This window comes from Medicago truncatula, chromosome 3 (assembly GCF_003473485.1).
Source record: "Medicago truncatula cultivar Jemalong A17 chromosome 3, MtrunA17r5.0-ANR, whole genome shotgun sequence".
Lineage (NCBI taxonomy): Eukaryota > Viridiplantae > Streptophyta > Magnoliopsida > Fabales > Fabaceae > Medicago > Medicago truncatula.
The window spans coordinates 49,274,005-49,297,044 of record NC_053044.1 but is presented as its reverse complement, the minus strand read 5'-3'; the positions used below and the strand labels follow the sequence as shown (position 1 = coordinate 49,297,044).

Genomic DNA, 23,040 nt, shown 5'->3' with positions numbered 1-23,040 from the left:
CTCAATTTATATTTTGTCCTAGAAAAAGTGCTTAGCAAGAAACTGTGACTGGTTCATGTCCATGCAATAGATCAGTATGCTGAAATTCTCACCAGAGCTCTTTCTCCTATGGGCTTTGAAGCCGTGAGGCCGAGGCTCATTGTGTCTGATCTTGCTCTTTTACAAGCTTCTTAACCACCTTGAGCTTGCAGGGGGGTATTAGAGTTAGCTTTAGTTGAATTAGTTTAGTTTTTAGAAGCTTGCTCTACAAGCTTCTGTTGTAATAGAATCTTACTTAGCAAGTGTGTGCCAGCTATAGTGACAGTTGTGTACAGTTGTGGTAGCAGTCAGTCTGAGCTCTATAAATAGTTAAACAGAGCTTCATGTACTTGAGTAACATTTTAGAAAACAACACTTCGAAGTTGGAACAGCAAAACAACAGATATCAAAACATCAACCTATAAGCACCAATAAATTAAGAAAAAGTCCGGGAAAAGTTACATACAATGCCCATTCGGATGGAGGATTCCATGCTGACAAAAGCATATCAGACTTTGCATTAGGCAAGCAGTTTCTGACAACAAAATATTTTGTTGTAAAATGAGCAACACCTACGTCCTTGTAATCCCGGTCAAAGTCATATTTCTACGTGTTTACAAAAATCAAACCGAATTAGCATACTCTTACAAATTGAGACCAAAAAGATAAATCGGGAAAGTTACAAAACTAAGTGCTAGCAACGAACCACCATTCTCAGGTATTTGAATTTGGACAAGAAAAAAATACTAAATAAGACTGATGTGATTTTTCCCTTGGTCCCAATAGCGTTCAGTTTTGTATACATGCAGACCGTGTAAAAAAAATTACTAATAATGTAAGAAACTTTTAGGACATATATTTCCAGAGAAGATTTGATAGGGACACCATTTTATACTTCATGTGAAGCAATTTTAAAGTGCACTCCGTCAGTTTAGGAAGTAAACGTAGAGAAAAGTGAGAGAGAAGTTTCCTAAATAAATCTTACCAAGTCATTAATCTCGGCTTCCGCAAAGGATTTACCATCAACAAGCATGCTCCAAACAACTTTGTTAATTTCCAGGGATATCCGCATAGCATAGGAAGGACTTTTGTTCATCTCCTTCTCTGCCAGCCGTAGCTGTGCAGCTTTTTGAAGAGCCAACCTTAATGCTACGGCTGCTGCTTTTCTAGATTTTTGTGCACTTAGAAGCTCTCTCTTCAGTCCTTGGACCTGCCAGTGTGGGATTACTATTTGATTAGGCATGCATATTTGTCATATATTGAAAATGAAATATGCGTACAAATAAAAATACATCTCAAAAGTAACTCCCTCTGTCTCATATTAAGTGTGGTTTAAGGTTATGCACGCTTCTTAAGAAAACCATTGATTGTGCCAATTTTCATGACTAAAATATCCTTATTAATATAGTAGTTAGTAGAGTAGTTAGGTAGGTCGAAATAAAACAAATAAGGGATGGAAAAGAGGTAATTAATGCTTCATTGGTATTTTAAAATGACAAATAATATGAGACAAACCATAGGATGAATATACATGTGAAAACTTAGGAGCTAGTGTTATGCTAATGAATAATGCAATATATTTTGCATCAACAAAAAAGAATACTGCAGTATCTTTCCCCACTACTTCAAAAAGGGTAAAGAAACCAAGCAAAAGATAGTGCCACATCAGATGAGAAGAGCCGTAATTTTAATGGGATGCAGGCCCCACTGAGAAACATCATTAAGAATGCAAGGACCATAGTCCACAAAATGGAATGGATGGTGTACTTGCAAGTACGAGTTCCCACCCCTGCTGGTATGGGGTGGTGATGATGTTTTCTCTTTTTGTGAAAGTGTCTCTTTTTCTCAAAGCCTTCTTTCCTTTTTATAGAAATGTTCTTGGGAGTTTAGTGAAGTTACCGGGAGTTAGAGATGTTTGGGCGGGTCGGTGGATAATGGGCGACTTGGCGTGTAAGGGCAACCCATGTTAAATCAACTGACAGGTCGATGTAACTTGCCTAGGGCTGTATCCCTGGCCGAATATTATTCTATTCCCTTATTTAGGACGGGGGTATAGAGCTATATATCATATGAGGGTCCACAGCCCCCCAAGCACGAGGCTAAAACTTAGGTGAAGTGCTTTATAAGCATAAAATTAAAATGTACATTTGATGATAGATTACAGATATGGTGAGGGTGTGGAACGATGTTCCTTTGATGGTCCAGACGGGCCACTTTGAAAGGATTGTTTCCAAGCTGGGAGTGATAGATATTCACACCATCTTGAGGGGGAGTGTTGTAAATAGTGTAATTGTTAGTAATAATTGTGTTTGACCCTATACTAGGCCCATTAGGCTTAGAATAGCCTATTTAAATGTATTAGTGCTTGTATTTGATTCATAACTTGAAATTTATCCGTTTCCACAGTATAGTTATTTGTTTCTAAGCCTATATAATAGAACCTCTTTGGTGTAGTTGAAACACACGGTTTATGCATATGTCTCTTGTATCCTCTTATTTTCTTTCTCCCAAAAGATACTTGTATTTCAAGTACCATACGCATAAAAATATCACCAAGCACGGCGTATCTAATTTCTTTTTTAGTATACAGAAGAGCTAGAAGACTTGAGAATAAGCAACTATAATTTAACGGATACTTTCAAGTCAATTAAAGATTGTTGACCAAGTTCATTTCTTACCAGCATAGATCTTCCACCAGTTATCATCCACAAGTCACTTTCCTTTTCAGGATGTACATCTCCAGAAGGGTCACACCAAAGAGACAATTTTCGAATATCATCAAGAAGCAACTTTTGTTCCCTCTCTCTTTTTTCAAGGTTGATTTTTGCAAGTTCCACCTCTTCAACACCATCAGGAACCACCTCATCTGCTTCTTCTTCAACATCATCATCGTCTTCAGCAGGAAAGGACAGGCTACTTTTCCGAGGCCTGAGTGGAGTCGAATGCATGTTTTATTTCAAGAACAAATCATATATCACAGAATATATTGGGTTTGTTTAAGTTACTTGAAAGGAAAAAAGAGATCATATCAAATTAACTAACTTGATGATCAAAGTCAATCTGTGAGTAAAAATCTAAAAAAAAAAAAATATTGATATAATTATTTTCACACGATAAAAAAGTAAATCTAAAAAGTATTCAAGCATTGATAAATATTTAACCACTATTTCGAGTCAGTATCTGCAATAAAGAAGGCTAAGAGTCGATAATAAACAGAGGCATATGCTGATGTGAGGCTTCATCATACCAAATAACTATACCTACACAGCAGCGTATGGTTTTATCAAAATAAATTAACAGCTGGAAAATCTGTCACAAATGAAATCTCTGGGATCTGAACCTCTTCAAAGAAGCCAATAGTGATCCTATATTATGTAGTGAACAAGTCATTTATGTTGTATTACACTTTTTTAATAACAATCAGGCCTATATTAACTCATCAAATTTGAAAGAATAATTAATGTTGTAAGCATAAAAATGAATTGCTACGTTCATAGATATAAAACACAGTAAAGATGAATAGCATTGTGATTAGGAGTGAGATACAGTAAACGTGTGATAGAAATAGGTAAATGTTAAAAAGATATAAGTAATTTAGAATGAGCGCTAGGAGATAAGTGGGCTGGCCATTACTTTGGAAGGCGTGCAAAGAGAAGATTGGTCAACACATCCAGCATGACCTGAAACTGGCGAGACGTCATTGTTGCTGTTATATTACGAGAATTGAATGCGAGCTCCTTCAACGGCTTCACCTGTGGTAGAACTCTTTTTAAAACTAAAGTAAAACATTTGAAATAGAGTATTGATAGCCATGAGAAATGACATTTACTAAGTAGAGAAACAAACTTTTCTAAGATTTGTGTGTCTTGGAATATATGCACTTATGAAAAAAGACGCGTTTATATGTTAGCAACATAGGTATAAAATAGCTTACTTTCAGTTCTGGAGTGCCGCCTTTGTGCCTTGTGTACCTAAAATACATATCACAGGGCATAAAAACTCTCTCGAGAAGAGCACCTGTACGCATTACTTTAGGAGAGCTTCGGAGAATTTTTGGAAGCCACTGCAATCCAGCTCCAGGATCAACATCTGTTGGTGCAACATGAGCCTGTACATGCTCCAACATAACAGAGAACTCCATTTTTTTCCATGTCATTTCAGGCTGGTATTCACTAATATGTACGTCAGTAGCACCAAATGCTTTCTCAATCATGTCAAGACCAACATGAAGGACTGAATGAAATGACCGAGCTAAAACACGGCCACTTACAGCAGCAAGCAGAAATCTACCCTGTTTGTTGAAAAGGTAAGATTATTTTAAAACCATGCACGATGTCTACAGTATCGGTAAATGAATAAAAATTTCAAACAAAGAAACGAAGCACCGCAGAGGTAGAAAAATTAACAATCGCCGAAAATTATGGCTCGTAAATTTTGCAAAATAAATATATTTGTTATCAGAGAAGATGTATAACATGACTTTTTTAATTACCAAAATACCACCTTTTCACATTATTTCCTGCTTTCAAATTCTTAGAATTTAGGTTGGGCGGGCCTAACTCAACCTTTAAAAACCGGCTTATAAGGTTGTACCGGAAACGGTGAAAACAAGGTGACAGTTTTGTAATTGAAAGCTAATCCAGGAAATGGAAATAGAAAGTTTTTTCTCAAACCAAATAGGCTAGGCTCTTTGCTTCTCTGTCCTTGTTTTCATTTTCTTTATCTAGTTTGAGTAATACTTATCTTCCATCTTTTTGTACTGTCATTTCTTTCTATCCTTTTACTAATAAAATTTCTTGAGTTCGCATGAAAGTGGGGAAGGAAGATGAGAGGAAATTTTTGTATTGAATATATCTTCTCTCTCCTTTCATTTGATTGGATAGAAAAGTGAGGAGACAAATGATGTTGTTTTGTAAAAGACAAAAATAGAACTGAAATAAAAGACCTGACATGCTCTCTTACCAATAAATCACAACACTCAACACATTTTACGATATTTATCAACCACCATTCACATCCAAACCACCTCCTCCAGACCATCCAAAATCCCTCAGTCACTCCTATGTGCCTTCTACTATGCTCGACATGTACTATATCTCTATATTACTTTTTATATGTTACTGTTTGATTGATTCATAATTACATGTTTGTTTGGTTGATGAACCAAAGTGCAATCGAGCATGGTTAAAAAAGGAGTGGCACAGCCATGATAGGGAGCAGTGAAAATGGGAGTGAAACTGATGAACATATGCATACATGTGAACGGGGGGTGGAGGCACTGGGGACTTAGTCAAGTGGGCCAGTTGGTAAAGCTCGACAGACTTTACCAACACTAGGAGCAGAGCATATTTATATGTTCAAAACAAGGCAAAGCGCTAAGTAAATTGATTGACAATACTGGATAGTAAAATGAAAAGGTGTCATAAGAAGGGATTTAATCAAAAACAAAATTGAAGGCAAAATAAAAACCGAAAAGCTGCCCACTTCTTTAAATGTCCACATTTGACAAACTTACATTTGCATCCTCTGAGTGAAGGTTAAATTGTGGCTCAATGACATTCACCATGAAGTGCCGAGTCCCCTCTGTATCTGAATCATCTATGTTCTCCATCTTAGCTGGCAATGCACCAAAAAGAGGAAACGAAGTGGGAATAAAACTCTGAAAATATTTGATTCTTGGTATAAAAAATAAAAAATAAAAACTCAATGATCTTGCAAGCAATAGTACTACTTGTAGCAACAGATGGTATATTTAACTATCTCTTTATTGTTATTACTGGTTTACAATCTAATTTGCATATCCAAATTCATAGCAGTTAACAAAAGATCATGAAACATATAATACATACCCGATAGGGAGGTGTCCGCTTTGACCGAATTTGATGGAGATGAAACTGAACCGGAAGTACCTGCTTGCTGAGAAGAGGGAGACTTGGAGCTTTTACCAGTTTGACATTTTGAAACATCACCTTGACCTAAATCAGCTTCATCATGCTTTTTGTTTTCATCAAGTAATTTCCTCTGTGCATACTGCCGAGCTGGAGAAGGCTTGGGAGGCTCAAAGGCTTTGGATAGGCCTCCAACCCAGGCCCAAACAGCATCTCTGTTTTCAATGGTCCACAAAAGCTTAAGACCATAGACAAACACACGTTGACAACCGTCAGCTATTACCACATTGTAACCATCATCATCACTTGGGTCAGACCGCATATGTTCATCAGTTTCACTCCCATTGTCAAACTCAGACCGTACATATGTCATCTCAACTTTTCTTCTTCTTCCTGCTTCTTGCCATGCTAGTAACCTAGCAGGATCAGCCTTTGAGGATTGCCTTCTGATAGTGAAGTAATCGGAGGACAATAAAAATCCATCATCACGATTTTTCTCTGTCATGTAACCTTTGTCGGTTGAGATTTTGTCTGTGGATACAGATTGTGAACTTTTCATTATCATGTTAACTGCTTTAGCAACACTAGCACAAGCTTCCTTATTTAGGAAAGCTTTGAGCATATGAAGGTCAAGTCCCTGGTAAACAAGATCAAGAATATCACGCTTGCTTTCAAAAGTATATTTTTGCTTGCCCCTACTATAACACAGTTCATACTTTAGTTTTCTCATTGTGAAAGTCAGTCCTTTGGCTGGATCATCATCATCTAAAGGCATGTTCTTTATACAGGCTGGGGTGGCATCTAGACGAAGCATGAATTCAGTCATCACTTTATCTAGTGAAAGATTGCCTGACCTGGCAGCTCTCGAAACTCCAAAACGCGGCCAACGGGAGAAGCTCCGCAGCTTATGTGGAGGATTGTAGTTCAAGCTCCAGAATCTTAATATCCACGCTAGATCATGAGCTCCAAAGTTAAATGTAGGGGACACGCGTGAAAAATTTTGAGATACATGAGGAGGATCAAATACAGTAGATCCTTGTTCAGTATAATCCCTAGCAATGGACAGTGAGGAATGTTTTTTTAATGAAAGAGGAAGGGGTCTAAGAGAGAAGTTCCATCGGAGAGAAAGAGAAGTCGATCTAAAGGGATCAAATACTTTGTCGCGAGGTTTTCCCTCAACTGGTAGTGCAAATAAATAATGATCCATGGGATCTCCAGATCCACATTCCCAGTCCATTGTAACTTCGAGAGTAAAGATAGGGGCTTCCAAAAATGCCCCAGAGACTCCTGTTGGAATTTTGAAACCACATCTGTTTGCCAAACTTTCCAAACTACTTAACAAAAACTTAAAATCTTCGGCAAAAACAGAAACACAGCCGTCAGACTGGTGAAGTTCCATACAGCTGCTTACAATTTGAAGTTTGTCAACCTTTTCATATGGATCTGTAGTTGCCAAAATATTCCATCTTGATTCAGAGAACAGTAAGGAAACTTTTCCATGGATGTAATTTCTCATGTCGTCCCACCATGGTAAACTCCGCTCCTTCTTTGGTGGATGAATAAGTGGACCAGGATTCCTAATACTTAGATTAGCCCTCCGAAGTGCTACGGTGAAAGCGTAACTAACATCAGCAAAAGCTGGTTCATAACCCACCCCAAATGACACCTCGCCTTTCTGGAAATGTATTGGCAAATCTGAATATGTCTTTATAGGTGGAGTAGTACCACTAGCCGAACGTAGCATGCGAACCTTTCTCCATCTCCCAACATAGACATCTTGAAATATTTGAGGTTGAAAGCTAGTTGCCTAGTTGAAGTAAATCAATGTACGATAAATAAGACAGAGAAACGGAAACACTGCATAAAATGTTGATAAATCCCAAAAAAAGGTAGAAAAAACAGTGAGTAGCAGAGAAAATATACAATCATGTCAGCATGTATAAAGTAGTAATTAGATATATGACACGTCTTAAACAACAGAACTATCTGAAATCATTAGCAGAATTTTCACTGGTAACTTGTTGCTTTTCCACCTATTTAATAAAGTGGTTATCTTGTCATCTTTCATAGTTCAAATGGTACCTACAATTATATTTTTACCTACAGTAACTCATCTAAATCTGTCGTACTACTGAACAACGTAGGAACCTACTCGTTTATAAAATTGTGTTCTTTCCCAACTTTGATCATATCTATAGAACAAGAGTCATAGAAAAAATCACAACCAAAGCATTGAATAGTGAATAATGTATTCAACTGCATCTAGAACTTTATGTCTCGTTTAATGGTCAGGATAGGACAGGGACGAATAGGATCTAATCATACCTTGTTTTTGATGTACACCTACTAACAAACTAGATAATAGACATTTGAGATTGACCAAGTAATAATATGACAAACATTCTACTAAAACGACAAAATTACCTTCACGGCAAAATTACATCTAATTTATGGCAAATGCTAACGTGCCCTTAGAGCATTTGTTAATGAACTAAATAAAGAAAAATTATGCTGGAAATTGTGTATTCAATTTCTTGAAAATTTTAAAATTATTCTTTTCAAAACAAAATTAAATTTTTAATAAAAAAAGAGAAAGAAAATGAATAGAATATATATTTTTGAGAACTGATAGTGTGCAATTGGTAATGCAGTGGATCAGCTACATCCGACCCTGTATATAGCAAAGATCAACCTCAAATTTACTGAAGTAGTTGCACTAACTGATGTAACAGAAAACAGAAAGAAAGATAACTTTCATCAAAACCAAACTAAACAAACAAAATGTCATCAAAAAAAGAATAACTAAACAAACAACAGCTGTGAGCCATAAATCCTCTCCTAGACTAGAACCCACGTCACAATTACTCTTCATGCTTAAAATGGGAGGAGAGACACCGAGAGATAGATTCTAGGCTTCTATAATTTAGAAGACTATTTGAAGACAAATGTAACAGATTTTTTTCAAAATATTTCTGTTGTACTTCATTGCAGGTAAAACGAGGAACCATTATTTACATTTGAAAACACGGAAAAATTCAACGGAAGTGCAACAACAAGTAAATTTCAATTGAAACACTTCAAGTTTATATTCCATACGGTAACTCAAATGTGATTAATTCGTAATATAAATTAAAGGCAGGATTATATGCTAAAACTCGTATTTCTCTTTCAGTCATTCTATAAGATATCAGAATAAAAATCATGTTTATTTTACGTGATCCAAGAAATAAGAACAATGATTAAATATGTTTCTAGTCCCCATGAAATTTCAAATTTTCGTTTTTAGTCCCTACAAGAAATTTCTTCGATTTTCAGTCCCCACTATGGCGTCATTTGATCCATGTAGCCAACCCCACTTAGTGGGATAAGGCTTGGTTGTTGTTGTTGTTTCAGTCCCCACAATATTTTCTGACAACATTTTAAAATCAAAATAAATAGAGGCCTGATCAAAATGTTATCAAACTTTGCAGATACACTCCATGTGCTATGATAGAAGTCTCTGCAATAAATGAGCTCAAAATTTGATTTTTAGGTCCATTATTTTTCTTGAGGTTTTCGCACTTAAATTTCGTATTTAATTCACCCATTGCTAAAAACTTCTAAATTTTTGTAGGGGACATGTTTATAATGTTATAAATATGCCCTCAAAAAAGTCATTCAAAAATTTGAAGGCTACATATGGGTTGACTTAACAGTAGGGACTAAGACTTTCAAAAATTCGATGGCTACACGTGATTAACAGTAGGGACTAAAACTGCTGACAGGAAATATTATGAGGGCTAAAAAACGAAATTTTGAAATTTTATACGAACTAAAATCATATTCAACTCTAAAAACAAAATTTTAAATTTTAAAGATGAAGTGAATGTAATACCCATTCAAAGTTCATGCCAATAAGAAAATTGTGGACTTGTCCTGAGTGAATCGATTTCTTGTATGCCAGCATGCCAACTTATTGAGAAATGTGAGAATTTTCAATGATATTTCTTTTGTTGTTAGCTTCTTTATGGTGCTTAAGAATATACAGAATGACAGGAAAAAACTATGTCCGTGATGTGAGTTTCTTTTCTTAGTTTTAATATTGTGGATTTTGTAAGGAAGTTATCTTTTCCTTTTCTCATAGACTTCCCAACCTCTTATCTATTGTAACTTTATCTCAAAGGGGACCAAGTATGACAGTCAGATATTTCTCAAAGGTAGGTATTTTTATCTTTGAATTTACTTTTCTTTCTCATAACAGGAATATGCAATTAATATCAAGATAAAACAATGCATATAGAAGGGAGACAATGAGGTTCTTTTAATATTACCTGCTGAGCCAACACAAGGCGACCTTCGCATTTACCAGAACTTCCAGAGAAAAGAGGAAATGTGTAATTCCGAAGCTGGACCACAAGAGAGCTCGTGTTTAAGAGGATATTTGTCCCATACAGTCGGGAGAATGGTATATTATTTTCAAGGCAAACAGGATCAAGCTTTTTCAGAACCTCAATCATCCCAGCATCTCCACCATCAATTTTTCTCAAGCTTACATCTAAATCTAATGCAGATATAGAAAGAAGAGAAGTCCTCGAAGTACTGGGTTTGAAACCAGCCTGGAAATCTTCTTTACAAGCACCTGACCCTTCAGATAACACTAGATTCTGGCATGCCTGGTAATATGATCGGAATGATTTTTTATAAATCTCTTCTCTTATGGACTCAAGAGTAGAAGAATCTTTTACATCAACCTCAATATTGTTATAACAAAATTTTCCTTCTTGAGAAGAACTAATGGTGTCGGTAGATTTGGGAACGTGTTTTGTCTTTGATATTAATTCATCTAGAAAGTTCAACCGGATGGCTAACTCACCAGCCTCCTTCTTCAGTAACTGATAGTGCTCATCAAGCCATCCCTGCATTGGTTCCTCTTCGATATCGGCAGTTAACTTGCGTATGCAAAATTTTAGGCATCCAAATTGTACAGAACTGGGTTTCTTAACTTTAGAGCTGTCTTTCTTCACAGGAAAAATCAAATTTGTCTTGGTAGCAATTATGAGCTTCAGACCTCGTAACATATCCTCGATGACATCATCAATGGCACGCAATTGCAATCTGTATGGCATGCAAATGTGAACTTCAAGACCTTGGATTACCCAATCCCATGTTGTGACCACATGCTCTTTTGCATCAGATGGACTAGCAGAGACACTGGGAATTCGTGAAATTTGCATTCGACTACTCTTGAGGATCCTAGCCCCGTTGAAGCAAAGCATAAGTCCTTCAAGGAGTACTCCTATACGAGCATTTTCAGAGAAAATTGACTGCACCTGAACCATACCATCAACTCCATCTCCTAGCCCAGCCGAAATACTTAACATTTCTACATCAACAGCAAAAATTGATTCTTTCTGCTTCTGCTTTCCAAGATGCCCTGATTCAATGGTAGCTTCTTGTTTCCAATTAGCATCTCGACCATGAGACGCATCTCCCATGTGTTCAAGCTTGCTGTTATGTACCAATAACTTCAGCTGCAGGACAAGTTCAATTAGTGATAGATGTACATCAGGCTCCCACCTAAGGGTGATGTCAGTAGCACTGAACAGAGAACAGACAGCAATCTGTTTTAGGCCACCTGATCGCCGTACAAATTTAGCATTTTGCAAATCAAACAATGCCACCTTTGTTACTGGCCGATTTTCCTCCATATATTCCTGATAGACAGATCTGGCTCTTTCAAGTTCAATTTGTGTGGACTGTTTCTCTTTGTTCATGCACAAATTGAATTGAAAAATTTCAAGAGAGACAGAGTACTTGAGCTTCTGGTATTCGTTGGAAGTAGTAGGCATTATGTGGGCATTGCGCGGGGTACCATCTACTGAGACATCTACTATAACTCTACCACCTTGTGAGCCATAATTAACACGCTTGGGGTCTGGAACAATTGCATTATCCAACCCTACCTCGCCCCAAACATATATAGAACACCTCTCAAGATTGAATTTCAACATTTGAGTTCCCTTCCCTGAAGATTTTGTTAAACGCCCTTGGCTCTGAGTTAATTTATTCTTTGAACCAGATATAGTTTTTAATAGAGCTTGAAATGATATGGCTGTTGATATGAGTGACGCTATTCTCTTAAAAGTTAGATAAATTCCCATTCCAGTCACATCAACTAATAAACCTAGCCTAGGACCACCCTCTTCAGATGATTCCATGTCCTTTTTCCCCCAATCCAAACAAACCTTTGCAATGTGCATAATGGAGCCACAATTTGATTCCACACCAAAAACACTTTCTTTTAAGAACTCTTGATATTCATCAGCCAAGTGGAGATTTAACTCTCCAAGTTCAACATGTACTGTAGTCCCCGTATCCGAAATGTTGTTTGCAAACAGATGTGAGGATTGTGAGCATCCCTAGAATTGGAAAGCAATAAAGCTGATGTCATTTTTTTTTGCACAACTAATTTAAAGGAAAACAAAATATGTAAAACAAGGATAACTACCTCTAAAACAATAGAACTCAAGTGTTATTGATATTCAATGTCTAATAATAAATTAAATGAAAGGAATTTCAATTTCAAACGTACAAAACAACCCCCAATAATGTGTGTAAGAATATAACTCTCTGTAACTAGTTATGTTGTAAGCCCAGTTAAATGTCGTTAGTATAGTTGCACTTAATTTTACTAACTCTTGTACAACTGTCAATCACAGCTGCATCTAGACTCTTCCTATACATTTCCAGTGATGCAAAGCTAGGTTCAATTCATTTCAATAAATTTCAGTTTTATTCAGTTTTTTTAGGCTTTCTTTCTCTCTGCAATTCAAGATGTATTAAAGCTTCTTTATCATCAACCATGTCTTCCTCTGAAATCCATCCTCCCCCACCGTTTACGATGGATCCTCTTTCTATGTCGTTCTCTAGTCACCGAAAAAATCACATTAGACGTTAAACTAGTCATGTGTTTTACCATCCACTCAACATTTTCCGAAGAAATGTTTCAACTTTCTAACACTTATTAGCAACTTGTTACAATAACAGAGACACAAATAAGCACAATACTTACATGATATACAGGTGAACCAACCATATCGAAAAGCACTATTGTCATCTCAGGAGCTGAGACATTGCATGTCCACATGATGATCCTGCTATCAGTTGATTGTGGCTTTACAACAACAGAAGCTTCTTCTCTTAGTACAATTTTTTTCTTCTTCGACAGATGAAGGAGAAGCCAAGGCTTTAGCCGGCTCATTATGATGTTGCACTGAGTGCCTCCTAGCTTGATTTCAGTTTCTGCTCTAACGGACGAAATTGGCTGATGCAGAGGAAGAATCCCAATAACAATAAATAACAAGTTTCCACAACAAATACAAAAAGGAATTTTTAAGCTCATTATGAAAATACACGCACATACAAATATAACCCCAAAAATTAAGCAGCGTGTGCAAAAGAAATATGAGAATTTAAAATCCCTGTTTTCTGTTTGCCCAAAAGAAATAAATTCTAACTTTCTTGAAAATTCTGTTTTTATTTTGGCAACTATGCTCCTTTTTCTAGACTTCCTTGTATTTATATTTTTCCAATCTTTCTGTTAGAATGTCTGGACCAGTTGTGGGTCTATTGCAATAGAAGCATTACGTTAGGGTATCGCAAATGTCATCCTTCAATTATATATCCAACTCTGTTCATGCATTTTTTTTTAATAAAAAGAAGCAACAGTTTTCTGTAAAGTACATGGGCAAACTTCCAAACTCCAACTATATATATATACTCAATTATAATAAGAGAAAATTATATTGAATAAAACAGGATAAAACCATCAAAGGCGCAACGATTTCAGCTTCTTATTATCCGAGAATTTTCAATTTTCAATTAATAGATAAATATTAGAATTCAGGTTTTGGCCTAACAGCCTAACTCCAACATCAAAAGCTAGCTCATATGGGGTGAGGGTTCTCCCCATTTAAATTTTAACCACTAGTAATGCATATCACTACTCACTGTGGGATTCTGAACAACAACTTTCAGCAGAAATGCTTTCGCCAAATTATGTGACTTTGCATAATAACTTCAAGCATAAAACCATCTACAGTGTAGCCACCAAAAATTCTCTGTGGCAATTATAGATGATAAAACACTTCACCACCAAGTTAGCTTTACAATTGATGTTCTTTTCAATTTTTTTTTTAAAAAAAAAACTATGTTTGCAATTTTATCACTTAACTTTGGGTAAATTTAGCTACACAAAGTAAAGACATAAGAATACCAGTTTACAGTGATGCAATGTTCGTGTATATGATAAGGCCGCAGAGTGTGCAGTACTGTATCGCCTCTTTTTGTTAAAGGCAGTCACTGGCAGCTATCAGTAACTGATTCTGTTGCACTGGTTTCTGTTGAACACTATATCACCTCTAATTATGTTATAAGTGGCAACTGACAGCTGCCAGTAATGGACTCTGTTGTATTAGTTTCTGTTGAACAGTCATATAAACTCTTTGTATAAATAGGTGTACCCTAACAATTGTTCAAATAATGAAAAGTCTTATTCAAAATCCATTTTACAGTTTCCCGTTTTCTACCCCTTTCCTTCTGAATATTGACATGCAAAGGCTACTTTATATGATTGTAAATAATTTACCTGTACAGGGATGTACACAAAAGAAACCAAATCCAACTTTAATATCTCCAGGATGGAAGAACCAGCTCCTCTAAGAAGCTGTAATATCAATAAGGCAAATGAAAATTTGTCAGGAAGAAACAAAACAAAGTGCAAATAGAAATCATATCACAAAAACTTCACCAAAATTAACAGTCAATCTCGTACATGAATTTCACTAAACTCCAGTTGAAAATCAAGGCGTATACTCTCCCCAACATCCTCAGTAGATCGAGATTTGGTGCTTTTCAATTGGATACCGGTGATGTTGTTTTCAATAGAAAGACCATGTTCACGATGCACAAAATTCACATCCAACTTTGGTAGATTGAAGTTGACCTATCAATAACAAAATGCTTCCAGTTGACATTAAACGAATTTTAAAAACCCATGTTGATTGCTACTTTTGATTAAATAAAACCAACAAATATAACCAAATTGTAATCAAATTAAGCAACATAAAGTGGATAAAGACTTTGAATTTCAATAGGCCCTAGATTTCAAAATTAAACTTACTCAAAGGAAACCAAAAGTCACCAAGGACACAAACACATACTTGAGAGACTTACAAGTGAAGGAACCACATTTTGCCCAAAAGCCAAATTCTAGTGTCCAGCGAGTCATAAAAAGTAACAGAATCAAGACTTTGAAGCAACAAGATCATTACTTATGCAGTTTCTCTACCCTTCAAATTTCTGAAAAAGAAAATGAAAGTGGCTTGAAAAACTAGACCTATCCACAACAAGGAAACCCATAACCTAAGCACCACATAAAGAGCATAAAGTTGGGGAAAAGCTGCACAAAGACACACCATCGCACCACACAATCCACCAGAAAGATAACCTGATTCTATAATGCATTTTACTGATTAGTTGAGAAATCTGAGAACTCCATGTGCTCAGTGCTTTGCGGCACAAGAAGACCGACAAAAGCCTGCGCATTCTCAATGCTTTGTGTGACTGGAATATTCAGCCGCTACTCGCTACGGTACCTGATAGAAGATGAAGGGACTTAGAAATCATGGTTGGGCCTAACACAACCCCACAAAACCTGCTTGTGAGGTGGAGATTGCCCCCACTTATAAACACATGTTCAGGCCATCTTTTGTCCGATGTGGGACTCTTTAACACACCCCCTCACGACCAGCCTATTGGGGTGGACATAAATGGTGGGTGGCTCGATAGCGGAAACCTGGTAGCAGGTGGCGCAATGGATCTTGGAGAGGCTCTGATACCATCTTAGAAATTGTGGTAGGGCCTAACACAACCTCACAAAACCGGCTTGTGAGGTGAGGATTGCCCCAACTTATAAACATATGTTCGATGTGGTACTCTTTAACGAAGGGATTTTGTTGCAAACAACGATGTAAATGAGAACTATGGAAGCGCGCCATTTTGGAGTTGTCAAGGGTTTCTAGGTATGGTGAGAAAAGTGAAGCATATAATAGTTGAGAGAAGGGTGCCTATGCTAATTATTTTCAAGGAGGTGGTTGATGGATGACATTGGGGCAAGGGTTTTGGGTTTGCAGCCTTGTGGTGTGTTTATAGAGATCAAAAAGTAGGAAGATGCGGTAAGTTGTTCTGAAGACACCAGGTGGAGAAGATAATGTGTTTCTCGGGGTGGTGGTATGATGGTTTCGACTCCAGAGCAGTGGTAGGAGGAAGAGGAGCATGAAAAGATTCTATAACACTATTTATAAGATAATTAAAAAAAGTAATTTAAATCATTATGAAAATAAGAATATATGTAATGGTCAAATATATGGTCCACGGTGAACCATCCATAATGTGGCTACATTGTAGCCTCCACCTATAAATTAAACCTTGATTTTTGAAAAAGACTGACTTTCCATATTTTCCAAACTACATTTTTAGTATTTTAATGCTCAGATACATTTTTGGCTGTGAAACCTTCTTCCACCTTGTTCTCCAATAGAAAGAAAGTGTTCGCTTCTAATATCTTCCATAACAATGTAATAAAAAAATGTCATGGGAGCATCAAGTGAGACATCTTGTTACAAAGAAACATCAAGAGCAACCAAAAGACTAAACTTCAATCAAACAATTCATATTCAATCAAGCCAACAAGAAGGAAAGAAGAAACACAAAAAATAGATTCTATTGAGAAACAAAACTAAAAACATTAGAGAGAAGGTTTCAGTGTGTTTTATATTATTGATCTACTGAAACCCGAGTGTACAAGTTGTATTTATAGTGTGAGATGATAATCATCATAGGTTTGTTACAACTATCACATTAGTCATTTGCATAACTTGCATAGCTTATCTAACAACAAATAACATAATGCAGCTAGCTGATAACTAATGCCAGCTGTGCTAACAGCTTGAGATTATCTAGGCTATTGCAGTTACAGTACTGTTGTGCACACTTATAGATTCAAGCAAAATATAAGTAATGTTTGTTGTAGCAATAATAATATATTATATAGCACTAATCTTAACGGAGAAATAGTTTCAGCTAGTTTCAAATTCAAGGGTGTGTTTGTTTCAAGTTATCGTTGTAGATTCCAGGGAATAAAATGATAGAAATCTGCATTCATATGTTTTTACAAGTTTATTAAATTTTATTTCATGATATAAAATGTTCCTGGGAATAGAAGAACATTCACAAAGAAAAGGATGGGAAAAAAGTTCCATGAATATTGGAATAATTTCATGTGTAACTATTTAATAACTGTTGTAAATGATGCAATTTTAGTACTAATTTACATTTTGGGCCCGCTAGACTAAGAAATAGCTTATATATTGAGACTAGCACTTGTACAATATTAAGATTAAGATTAAGATCATAGAAATATATTGAAACCTTGGTCTACATTAACCTATTATAAAGGTTCCCGGGAATATTATAATATTAACCAGACATCTTGTTAGATATAGGACTCCTAAGGGCAGAAGTTATAGAACACTAGTTGTTTATTTAATAGTATTATAAATTAGTAACTGTTACTTATGTGCAGTAATTTTAGAAAAGTAGTGCCTGTCTACTAAATTAGTATTATAAATAAGATGCAGAGGAAAAGAAAGGTATTCAGGGATTGGGATAAAGGATAGGTAGGGAGAGACCAAGCTCTCGAATTCTTGGAGGGGAGAGAACCAAGACTCTCTAATTTCTTGGGATTATATTGTAATATTACTATTAGTTTATATTTTGATATCAGTTCCTATCACATCTTTTCTAAAATAATAAAACTCCCATTCTTATATTCCCAGGAAAGTTATTCCTAGGAATAAATCTAGTAAACTGGAAACAAACACGCCCAATAGATGATATTACTGAAGTAAAATAAACTACAACTATTTTGTTGATGTGCTCTCTCTCTCTCTCTCTCTCTCTCTCTCTCTCTCTCTCTCTCTCTCTCTCAGTAATTAAACATGTATGTGTGTGTGATGATTAAAAACAGAGCGTATGAGTTAATTTACAACCTTTTCAGGAAACATAGAACTGTACTTGGAGAAGGTTGCAAGTGTTTGCTGCTTCTTTGATGGTTTTTTAGTGCTTGAATCAGCACTGACGGAGTTAGAAGAAGACTTCGATGAACTCTTGCTTTTCAAAAGCAACTCCTCGTTTAAATTTAACGTGACCTCTCCACTGGAAATGTCCAGACTCTTGATAACTATACCCACTTCCCTGTGCTCAAAAAGACGAAAGTCAGAATTAACCTAGCAACAATACAAAATAGTGAGACTAAGACTATAAAAGCTGAAGTCAGGCAAACCAAATGCAACTGTGCAAAATACAAAAACAGAAAAATAATAGATGACCAATAATCAGTGTAGATTAAAAAGGAAGATTCATTTGCCAGATTATAAAGTTGGAAATTTCTTCAGTGCATATGGCACACTACCAGAACTTTGAACCAAACCAATAGAAACCGATAGTTGATTTGGCATTGTAAATTATTCATTACATCGTGCAATATTTGTCAAACTAAGTTCTGCCTCTATCAATTTAGTGCAAAACTAAGTGTTGAATTATATTCTCATATTAAACTAGTAATACACCCATGTATGCACATTGGTCACACGGTGGTGGTTGCCATGTTAAGGTAGCCACTAAACAATATAAAACTAAACTATAGAATTTCATTTATGGTTTTAGTTTCTCCTAGAAAATACCATTTTTTTTTTCAAATATAATAGCTAAACCCTGGATAGCCTAGTTTGTTGGGATTTCATTTTGAACTACTAAAACTTATGTTTGAACCCTTCGAAGTAGACCCTAGATCATCGACTACACAATCTCTCTCTACTACAACCAGCATTCTGGAGTGCATGTTAATATTGAAGGAAAAAAAATGAATGGAAAGAAGAAATATACCTATCATGGCCAAATTCACAGGAGATCGAGAACTTTTCGCAGATAAAAGGGGCAGAAGACCTTTCTATGGCAGCAAATGATGCCTGGCACGAAGAACTGCATCCTCCACCACCTAAATTAGATAACTGGTCACAACTATCCCGTGGCTCACCAATGTGAACAAGAATAGGCAGTATTTGTAGTCTAACTAACAAACTTGACTTAGATCCACCATCTTTAGATATATCCACATTCAATTCCTTGATTTCAAGGGTATATTTTGGTGTCTGCAATGTTTGGAAGAGATTCTCAATGAACAAAATATTATAATAAGATCCAAATGGAAATAACGAAAGAAAATAATATAATACAATTTAGCTTAAACCTAAAAGTAAGCAGTGTGTTAAACTAAATGTTATTCATTAATAAAACCATTAAATTTGATGATGTAAAATTGTTTTTCAGCAAATTCCAAACCAGATCAGCCTGTTTTTGACCATAGAAGCAGAACAATGAAGTTTTATGGAGATGTGCACCTTCAGAACCAGATCAGTCACAAAAACTGACAAATATCTTGCAATATTGCCTATAATCATCCACTTCCCTCTTCCTGAAGCCCGGGATTTTCGAGTTTTCTTCTTCCCTGGGCTTTTATTTGAAGGCCTCATCACAACTTCTAAGTCACAAATTAACACTTGGAGCTTTGGATCCCGAGATATAAAACCCACACCAAGTTTGACCAGCGACTGGCGTAAGCTGAGCTTAATTTCACCAACAGATACAGATTCAACAGCACCCTGTAAGTTATAAATCAACAGAAATATTGCCATGAGTCCCTAAAGAAACTAGTCTAATACTCCCTCCGTCCCAAATTGTATGTCACTTTAGAAAAAATATTTGTCCCAAATTATATGTCGCTTTACAATACCAATGAAAAATTATGTTACTTTTCCTATTATATCCTTAACCATTTATTACTCTCTCTTCTTTCAATTCCTTCATTTATCTTTCCCATATCATTTATTGAGAACAATTTTGTAAAACAACTCATAATATCTTTTTCCCACACAATATTAATTACATTTCTTAATATGTGTGAAATGCCCAAAACGTCATACAATTTGGGACGGAGGGAGTATCTGATAACAGGAGTAAACATGACACCTCGGTAGAATATAAATAAAGGATTTTAACTAGGATCAAGAGTGTGGCTGTATAAAGGAAACAGCAGTCAGTTGAAGCAAGTTGTCCACATTTTCAAAGGCTGGGAGAAAAATTAATATGAAAAGAATGTTTAAGAGGAAACTAGCACAAATTGTGAGAGATGAAACAATTCTTCATTCAATTTTACAGCATTTATCACCACCCCCCACACCGCGCATTTTACACTCTCAAACTATGGCCTAGTAAAATGAATATTGTACAACTCTCCGGTGCCTTCAAAATTCAAACAACGAAATGAGCTTAGTGATTGAAAGCAGAGAAAAACCTTTTCAAACTTCACAACCACATCTCTTAAACATTTCCATCCACCAACACGAAATCCAACAGATGCTCCCAGAATCTTACTCAAAATCCAAGCCAATAATGTAGAAGCAAATCTGTAAAAAAAAGCATAATCAAAATCAAGGACAAGATGGTCAAAAGTCTGTAAACAACCTGTTTATAGGGGAAAAAAACAAAGAAATGGTGGAATAATGATACCATAAATTTAATCATAAAGTATTGCATATTGTCATCAATTGCACTTTGAAAAAAGGAAAAAATGGGAACTCTGCAAAATATCATCAATGTGATATAATTTGAGCTAAAGGATTTGGGGTTTTTTCATCCCAAACATCCTACAAAGACATCCCCTGCATTGAGTTCTATTCTCTTGACAGAAGAACTTGTAACACACACACCGAACCAAAAAAAAAAAACGTTTTGTCAATTTGGATTTCTTGGATCATAGAAGAATGGGAGTTTTTAATGCCACGTCTATTCAATTAACTTTTAAACAATTTTTTTAAACTATTAGCGAGATCAAAAAAGAAGGATAATTTAAATAAAAAGTAGTTGAACAACATTAGTAAGATACTCCCTTTGAAAATAATGCACAATTCTAAACTCAAATTATCTGTTTTTGTATAACGCTCTAAGGAATGAGATGTGTAATAAAATTGGGGTGTAATAAACTGCTAAGATTAAATGGGGGTGTAATAAAAATTATGCATTAGCCTTTTTTTCTATTTACCTTTTATGCATGCCAAGATGATTTATTAAATATTAGGAAGAGGAAAGATAAGCAGGAGACAGCTACATGACAAAGTAGATGCACATTAAGAAAAATGTAACGCAGATCCCTTTGCATAGGTGTTAGGGACACACCTTGAAAGTAACCATGGACTAAGCACCGTAGAGCGGCCACAAAAACAATAAAAGATCTAAAGAATTAGAACAATTATTGTAAACCCGAGCATTTTACCACACAAAATAATTGTGTTTACACAAGGCTCTTCAAAAGAGAATGAGCCTTGGTGCAATGGTAAGGTTGGTTCCTAGCAACCTACTAGTTGGAACTTCTAGTTGCACAAACAACGTATCTATTTATGGGAGTAAGCTACATGCATATTATAACATCTCATAACTGCTTCCAGGATCAATTGTGTGCCAAAAAACCAACACAGACCTTTTCAGTGTGATTTGTCCTCACTCACACGTGTCCTAGAAAACTTTCCATAAGGTCGCTCATCCCACAAGTCCTGCACACTTAACTATGAAGTTCTTATATGCCGAACTCCCAAAAAGGATATCTATCTTACTGATATGAGTTGTTGTAGGTAGTGCTAATCAATTCCTTCAAGTCATCTGCAACTATGCAGTCTCACACATACGCAGTCTCTAGATCACTCTCACTCTGGTGTATATACAATTAAATAGGTCTCCATTTGCTAAATAATATTCCGTCACTCTGGTGTATATACAATTTATTAGGTCTCCATTTGCTAAATAATCTTCCAAGGATCGCTCTTTGATTGTAGCTCATGCACATGCACCAACGATACGCTTGTCATCCCCGGGTGTCACATATAGGTCTCTTCAAACCCTACAATGGTGGAAGCCCTCTGCAACAGGCTGCCCTTTTTTAATCAAGTTCTCTTACAAGATAGAAAAGTTATTACTGGCCAACTGCTTAAGTAATTTCCAACTTAGTATTAAATTTCTTCGAAGTCACAAGTTTAAACACAATTTTGACCTTGGAGGGGACTTTGACTGTCCAGAATAAAAGGGTAGACCCAAAAACTAAGATGGTATTAGAGCATATCCATTAATGGGTCACTTGTATTATCCACGCACCAGGCCTAATAGCCCTAGAAGTGTATTAAGAAAAATCCATGTTTCACTTTGCCTAGTGAGAAGACCTAGATAGAGCTTATAAAGCCTATACAATCTTCCCCTCATGAGTCGGTTCTATGGGGTTGAGTTAGGCCTAAAACCTAAGAGCCACTCTTAAGATAAACTTATTGTGGAACATAATTTGCATTATTTTACTTCCCAAATATCCCAATTTTCAAAAAAATAAAATAAAATAGTGCGAGATCATATTCCATTCTAAGGTATCCCTTGACTCTCGTCTCGCTATTTGTTCAAACTAAACTACAAGAGTGTGGTAGATGAAGTAAGTCATAAACCCAGGGTAGTTAGTGAGAGGAGTAGAGTGATAAAACTTGAGTCGCTCATAGTTGAAAGCTTTTGATGAGGAAAAAGGGAGCATGTTGATAATTCATCAAGGGGTAACTTGTCTCTTCAATTTACCTGATAAAGATATGTAGTATATCTAGTCTTATCTTAATTTCTGTGGCAGTTCATTTGGCACGATTTTAACTAAATGTCGATGACCATATTGTGATTGGAGGGCAGATGCAGCACTCAATAACTCGTTTTTTTCTAGTCCTCTACATTTCTCTAATGTTTGGCGTCAGAAGAAAACTATTATCTCAGTCCCTAATTATAAGACCATTCACAAACAAGTTCAAATGTATAGTTATAGAGATAAATACGTAAAACTAACACGCATTTCAGACAAACGAGCATGATATTACAGGCAGTAGAATGCCTTACTCAAACAACTGTATTCAGTACACATTCCAAACTAGAAATGCAACAAGTAGTTAAATTCATAAAGAAA

At 35.9% G+C, this 23,040-nt stretch overlaps 1 protein-coding gene across 1 annotated transcript in view; it reads right to left on the bottom strand.

The window, feature by feature from the left end:
- The window catches only part of LOC11429828 (protein SABRE), a 29,777-nt gene that overhangs the window by 6,258 nt on the left and 479 nt on the right, over window positions 1-23,040 (bottom strand). The window contains exons 2-16 of the mRNA XM_003602825.4: window positions 20,359-20,470; window positions 19,406-19,666; window positions 18,891-19,156; window positions 17,996-18,200; window positions 14,719-14,889; window positions 14,533-14,610; window positions 12,958-13,209; window positions 10,217-12,304; window positions 5,868-7,713; window positions 5,534-5,634; window positions 3,953-4,309; window positions 3,652-3,770; window positions 2,697-2,946; window positions 1,004-1,228; window positions 485-624 (exon numbers count right to left, since the gene is read on the bottom strand). Coding sequence (XP_003602873.2) covers window positions 485-624; window positions 1,004-1,228; window positions 2,697-2,946; window positions 3,652-3,770; window positions 3,953-4,309; window positions 5,534-5,634; window positions 5,868-7,713; window positions 10,217-12,304; window positions 12,958-13,209; window positions 14,533-14,610; window positions 14,719-14,889; window positions 17,996-18,200; window positions 18,891-19,156; window positions 19,406-19,666; window positions 20,359-20,470 — 6,471 coding nt within the window. The remainder of the gene's footprint in view (window positions 1-484; window positions 625-1,003; window positions 1,229-2,696; window positions 2,947-3,651; window positions 3,771-3,952; window positions 4,310-5,533; window positions 5,635-5,867; window positions 7,714-10,216; window positions 12,305-12,957; window positions 13,210-14,532; window positions 14,611-14,718; window positions 14,890-17,995; window positions 18,201-18,890; window positions 19,157-19,405; window positions 19,667-20,358; window positions 20,471-23,040) is intronic.